At 38.9% G+C, this 7,327-nt stretch overlaps 1 protein-coding gene across 1 annotated transcript in view; it reads left to right on the top strand.

The window, feature by feature from the left end:
* Positions 1-6,713, top strand: part of SFRP2 (secreted frizzled related protein 2) — an 11,931-nt gene extending 5,218 nt beyond the window's left edge. The window contains exon 3 of the mRNA XM_075335492.1: positions 5,812-6,713. Within this exon, the coding sequence (XP_075191607.1) occupies positions 5,812-6,116 (305 nt within the window). The 3' untranslated portion in view covers positions 6,117-6,713. The remainder of the gene's footprint in view (positions 1-5,811) is intronic.
* The last annotated feature ends 614 nt before the right edge of the window (positions 6,714-7,327 follow it).

Consider the following 7,327-nt stretch of genomic DNA (forward strand, 5'->3'; position numbering starts at 1 on the left):
TCCATTTGTACACAGCCACAAACCTGGCACTGATTGTCCACAATTTCACTGCAACCACAGATCTGCCGCAGAGTTATCTCTGTGTTTGACAGGGCCTTTAGACCCACTGCAAGCCAGTAATGTGTCACTTATACATTATTAGGCATTACATGCTGGTGATGAGGCAGGCACTTAATGGTGAGTTGTTATTCATGACATTCCCACTAGAAGGCTATGTGCACCTGTTTAGGATTTGGTGCAGAAACATCTGCACAATTTCTGCATCTCTTGGGAGGAAAAATTCAGTGTCAAAAACAAGCATTGTCGGTTCGTTTTTGGTGCAGATATTTCCCATTCATTAATATAGGTGAAATCTGCAGAAACAAACGCTGGAAGAATTGACAATACTGTGGATTTACATCTGCACCAAATCGCAAGGAGAACATAAGCAACGTGTGCATGAGACTTCAGGATTCTCATTCATTTTGCTGGCATTTGGAAACCCTTCAGGTTTTGGGACAAATCTGTACTCACAACGTATCAAAAAACAAGATAAAATTACAATGTGTACACACAGCCTAACCTCCGAAACTGCACCAATTACCACACATCACAGGCAACCATGTTTTTTTACCACAGTTTACTTGTGAAGGTTCTCCAATCTCCAGGCTCTCCTACTATCCTATACCTGAAAAACCAAGGGAAAAATTATGGACGTATACCCTGCTGTAGCTAAATAAAAGCTTAGTGCATATAAACATAGGATACTTCATAAACACTGTTTTTGATTAAAAAATAAATAAATAAATAAATAAAGCCACCCCACCGCGACAAGGTGTTCCTAGTCAGGACAGTTCCTACACTTTCTAATATTAAAACCATACCATGGGTCAAAAATTGGCCTCAGTGTGAATAAGGGCTGAGAGTGACTGGGTCCCAACAGGACACACAGCCAGGGGATGCACAGAATGAAATGCCCAGCTCACTGAGAGGGAGGGCCACACTCTATTTGTACTGAATACAATAGACTACATAAAAACAGAAAAGTGAGCCAGAGTATGAGATGGTATACATGGAGCTTGTAAGGTCATGTTCACACTGGCCACAAGACAACAAAAAACCAAGGGAGAAATTATGGACATAAACCCTGCTGTAACTAAATAAAAGCACAGTGCATATAAATAAACATAGGGTACTTATTAAACACTGTTCTTGATCAAAAAAAGCATAAAGCCACCCCACCGATGGTTTTTATCCTATACCTGAGCATACACTCTAGGAAAGTAATTCAATCAATCACCTTACTAACATCTTTTCTTCACAATGAAGAGATTCAGCAGGAGCTGAAATTAGCTGTATATGTCAGTAAGCAGATAGACAGTTTGAGAGCATGGTGGCTCAGTGGTTAAAACTCCCACCAAAGGCAACATCTGCAATGAGTTGGTATGATCCACTGTTTGTGCGGGGTCCTCCCACAATCCAAACACAGACTGAGAGGGAGTGTAGATTGTGCACCCCAATGGCAACAATGATGATAATGTCTATAACGCAGTGTGGAATATGATGGTTCTATATAAGACTTTTTTTTTAATTTTATTAACAGAAGCAATTAAACATACTTCCACATTATATAGAAAATATTCATTGATGCCATACAAAAATTTCAAACATATATCCCCCTTATTTTTATAGTCCTATGCGTTACCCCTATTTAGGAGCAAGAACAAATGTCAGTAAGGCGCAATATAAAAATATATCCCTAAACAGTCCAATAGTCAAGGGTCCTACAGTCAAGATCCCTAAAGGCAGCACTTTTTGCCCTAAATTAGTTGGTTCTGCACTGAGATATAATTCTATATATACTGCCACTTCCTATATTAGTGAGGAGGCTGTCAACCTTCTACCCCTAATCGACCCGACGCGTTTCCCCTTCTAATAGAAGGTTCCTCAGGGGTCATCAAAAAGTAGTATAGAAAAATACAAATAATTTATACATTATCCTCCAATCATACAGTGAATACAGACATAGTTTTTGTAATCTCCCCAAACAGAGTACATCAAACAAATGATCTTCAGATTGTACATATGACTATTATAGTCTCCTCTGGTGCTGGCGTATCTTTAGGCTCCAAAAATTGCCAGGTAATACAGAGTTCCATAAAATATTAGCGTAGATATTACCGAACACAGAATTCCTGTTATAGAAATATTTTTCAGATTCTTGTCATCTCATTCGGGACAAGGCTGTACATTCTAGGTGAATGATGGTGTCACCTATTAATAACATGCCCATTCATAATTCCCCTTCAACAAGCTTTTTTCTTTTCTGTGTCAGTGTAGATGAATGGACTAGGGTCCCCTCAGGTTGCAATTGGTATGTCCGGTCCAAATAAATTTTAAAACTATATACCAGCATGTAGTTGGGGCTCCCTGCAATGTTAAGAGCGTTCCCAGCCTCTGTAAAATCCACGTGGAGAATTTATTTGGACCGGACATACCAATTGCAACCTGAGGGGACCCTAGTCCATTCATCTACACTGACACAGAAAAGAAAAAAGCTTGTTGAAGGGGAATTATGAATGGGCATGTTATTAATAGGTTACACCATCATTCACCTAGAATATACAGCCTTGTCCCGAATGAGATGACAAGAATCTGAAAAATATTTCTATAACAGGAATTCTGTGTTCGGTAATATCCACGCTAATATTTTATGGAACTCTGTATTACCTGGCAATTTTTGGAGCCTAAAGATACGCCAGCACCAGAGGAGACTATAATAGTCATATGTACAATCTGAAGATCATTTGTTTGATGTACTCTGTTTGGGGAGATTACAAAAACTATGTCTGTATTCACTGTATGATTGGAGGATAATGTATAAATTATTTGTATTTTTCTATACTACTTTTTGATGACCCCTGAGGAACCTTCTATTAGAAGGGGAAACGCGTCGGGTCGATTAGGGGTAGAAGGTTGACAGCCTCCTCACTAATATAGGAAGTGGCAATATATATAGAATTATATCTCAGTGCAGAACCAACTAATTTAGGGCAAAAAGTGCTGCCTTTAGGGATCTTGACTGTAGGACCCTTGACTATTGGACTGTTTAGGGATATATTTTTATATTGCGCCTTACTGACATTTGTTCTTGCTCCTAAATAGGGGTAGCGCATAGGACTATAAAAATAAGGGGGATATATGTTTGAAATTTTTGTATGGCACCAATGAATATTTTCTATATAATGTGGAAGTATGTTTAATTGCTTCTGTTAATAAAATTGATAATTTTTAAATTAAGGAGTTTTTAGTCTGTGAACCAGTTTTGAGCTCTCCTTGCATTACTTTTTTCATGAGAAAATTTGGTTCTATATAAGCAAAGAATAATAATAATTAAATTATTAGGTTGACAGCAAAAATGGCAACACTGCAGAGATGGTATAGTGTAGACAATACTTTTATTATTATTCACCCATGTATGGAACTGCAACATTTTCATAATCCCATGTCTGGAGTGATACCATTTTTGCTTTGTGTACATGGAGGATACTGGATTACTACCCTTAATTGTAAAGCGCTGCGGAATATGTTGGCGCTATAGAAATAAAAATTATTATTATTATTACCCTGAGGCTAGCACTGTTTTGCTATACAAGGGTGATAGATAAATAGATAGATAGATAGATCGATCGATAGAGGGATAGATAGAGGGATAGATAGATTAAACCTAGGTTAAACCTACTGTATCCTCACCTATCCCTTGTAGACTGTGAGCCCTCGCGGGCAGGGACCTCTATCCTCCTGTACCTGTGTCTTGTATTGTTTATGATTATTGTACTTGTCCCTATTATGTATACCCCTTTCACATGTAAAGCGCCATGGAATTGATGGTGCTATAATAATAAATAATAATAATAATAGATAGAGGGATAGATAGATAATAGATAGATAGAGGGATAGATAGATAATAGATAGAGGGATAGATAATAGATAGAGGGATAGATAGATAATAGATAGAGGGATAGATGGATAGATAGACTTCGAGAAAGAGAACTATGATAAGCTATGGACTTCCATAGCCCCCAACGTCCCCACCCTAGATGTGCCCCATCCATTCTTCCTATAGTCCCCACCCTAGATGTGCCCCATCCATTCTTCCTATAGTCCCCACCCTAGATGTGCCCCATCCATCCTACCTATAGTCCCCACCCTGGATGTGCCCCATCCATCCTTACTATGGTCCCTACCCACCATCCCCACAGTCCCAGTCCCTATTATACACTTGCTCTGGCAAAACTAATTTGTATTTGGTCCTGCCAATAAAGCTTATTTGATTTGATAGATAGATAGATAGATAGATAGATAGATAATAGTTAGATATATAGAGGGATAGATAGATAGAGGGATAGATGGATAGATAGATAGATAATAGATAGAGGAATAGATAGATAATAGAGGAATAGATAGATAATAGATAGAGGGATAGATAGATAATAGATAGAGGGATAGAGAGATAGATGGATAGATAGATAGATAGATAGGTAATAGAGGGATAGATACGGTAGATAGATAGAAGAGTTAGATAATATAGAGAGCTAGATCTATAGATAATATACAGACAGATAGATTTATAGACATATAGAGGTAGATATACAGATAATATAGATAGATAGATAATATAGAGATACATAATATAGAGAGATACATGGATAGATAGTGTAGAGATAGATAGAGAGATAGATTGATTGATTGTGTAGAGATAGATAGATAGACAGCAGATAGACAGACAGATAGATAGATATGAAAAGAAGAAAGCAACACTATATTAGATGTAGGGTGCAAGTATATGACTCCGTGCCCCTCCACAGATATGCAAAAAAAAAATCCCAGCACTCCAAAGTTACAGAGATGGATAGATACTGTAGATAGACAGCGACTCTATGTAACATTTTCGTCATATGTTTTTAAAAAAGGAAAGGAGTCTGGTGTTTAATCACCCCCAATACCTAGCACTTAGTGATCCGTAACTTGTCCTTTCCTGATGGTGCAGTCTGAAGAAGCACGTAGCCCCTCACTTAACGCCTCCTGTCTATACAATAATTCACCTCGGAGGTATAATGACATGAATGATGGGTTAAGTCATCAAAGAATAATGCTGTAAATCTGGGGGCTATTACAAGTCTGACTCATATACCCAGTATAGAAGCAGAGGAACGCTCCAATCTTGACTTTTTGTATGTAAGAAGAGTGCACTGAGAGTCTGTCTGTCTGTCTGTCTGTCTGTTGTGAAATGAAATGCAGTGTGCTGTTTGGTGTAATCTGACTATAGTGGTCTGATCCCCCCTCCGTGATCCCCTTCAGAGCATTACCATCCATGTGTGTGGATTATATTAGCAGGTTTTATAGGACTCATGGACTTTCAGTTTAATGCTCCTTTAATGATGTCCCAGGGTAAGACTTGTATAAAGCAGCCTCATTCATGGTTAAATGTCTGAATATCATAAAATATTTGCTGGATGAGTGTGCAGGGCTTAATGATTGTTTCCATGAACAGGCCAACTCTACAAAGCAGTACATTGGGGGCAGTGACTGTAAGTCTAATCCCGAAAGACACTCTAGGGGTTAAGACATAAGGGTTTGACACAAAATGACTTTGATGCCCTTTGTGGTTTAAAAATGGAGCCACCTGCTGTAATTGTGTCAGGGCCTGACAGTTTCATTAGCAACACATCCCACCCTAGGTTGTCTGCTGTGGCTACTAAAGGACATGTCTCTCCCAATCTCTTTCTCACCCGTCTCTCTGCTTGCCTCCCCCTCTTTTGCCCTCATTAGCCCTGAAGATAAAAGTGAAGGAGATCGCCTACATCAATGGGGACACCAAGATCATCCCGGAGACAAAGAGCAAAACCATTTACAAACTGAATGGGGTAACAGAAAGAGATTTGAAGAAGACCGTGCTGTGGCTTAAAGATGGCCTGCAGTGTACCTGCGACGAGATGAATGACATTAACGCTCCCTATTTAGTGATGGGACAAAAGCTCGGAGGGGAACTGGTCATCACCTCAGTGAAACGATGGCAGAAAGGCCAACGGGAGTTTAAAAGGATCTCTCGCAGCATTCGCAAGCTGCAGTGCTAGTCCTTCCATTAAGTAACTCTTTCAGCACTGGGGCTAGTCTTTTTGCACCTTTCTCCCCTATTCGGGGACCCATCCTTTTTGAAATATAAAAAAAAGGGCTGGGGCGATGGCTTTTTTATGACGACGAGTATTATTATTTTTATTATAATTATTATTATTGAATAAAAACTTGTAAATAATATGAAAACTGCAAAAAAAAATCAAAATATTTTTTATGATGGCCATGAATTAATATGTAGAAAAGTATTTACTGGAGGCAAATTTGTTGACGATTATTACATATTTTTGTTGGGGTTTTTTTACTGACAGGATTGTTAGACTTTATTGCAGTTGGTGTAGAATTGTGAGTTTGCATCAATTCCTCTAACAAATATACGTTAAAATATTAACAGTTCATTTTCTTTCTTTTTTCTACCGACAGCTGTTCAATTCTGTTTTCATTGTATACTAAGTATCAAATGTTATCTAGGATCATTAATGAAACTTTGTATCGCTTAGCGGGTGACTTGTGAAGATGTGGTCACTTGCTTTCCAAAACGAGGTCAGATTTGGAAAATGTGGTAATTTTGGTAATAAATCTTTTCTATTGGACTATAATGTGATGAATATGCGTTTAATATCTCAAAACTGAGCTACTGTGCAGTTGACAAGTTTTCCCTTAGGCCCCCTTCACATGTCCCCGCAAAAAACAAACGTTTTGCATGGTCTGTGGTGTAGGTGTGTATATATGTCTGTGTGATTTACATGTACTAGCCGTGTGACATCCGGATAGCAAACAGAAGAATGGACTTGTATACTTATATGTCTAGGGCGCTGCTGTCTCCGGTGCTACTGTGATACTTGCTACCGCGTCCGCAGTCAGTGTAGTGAATATTCATGAGTATAATGAGCAGGCCCGAAAGCAAGTGTAAGAGCAGCAGCGGAGACAGCAGCACTGACGTAGATAAGTATAAACTTTTTTTTTTCTTCAAGTGACAGGTTTTCTCCGGTACATGTCACATGGATCACATCAGTATGCGGTCCTTGTAACACCCGTGCTGTTGGCAGAAAACAGACATGTCGCCATGTGGAGCACACGAACACGCATGTGAAAACACGGATATGTGTGTAAAACCATTGAATTTAATGGGTCTACGTGTGTCTGTGTCTCCGATACATACGGAAATGCATGTCACATGTACTGGAAACACGGACGTGTGAAAGGGGCCTTA

This window comes from Anomaloglossus baeobatrachus, chromosome 1 (assembly GCF_048569485.1).
Source record: "Anomaloglossus baeobatrachus isolate aAnoBae1 chromosome 1, aAnoBae1.hap1, whole genome shotgun sequence".
In the NCBI taxonomy this organism is placed as follows: domain Eukaryota; kingdom Metazoa; phylum Chordata; class Amphibia; order Anura; family Aromobatidae; genus Anomaloglossus; species Anomaloglossus baeobatrachus.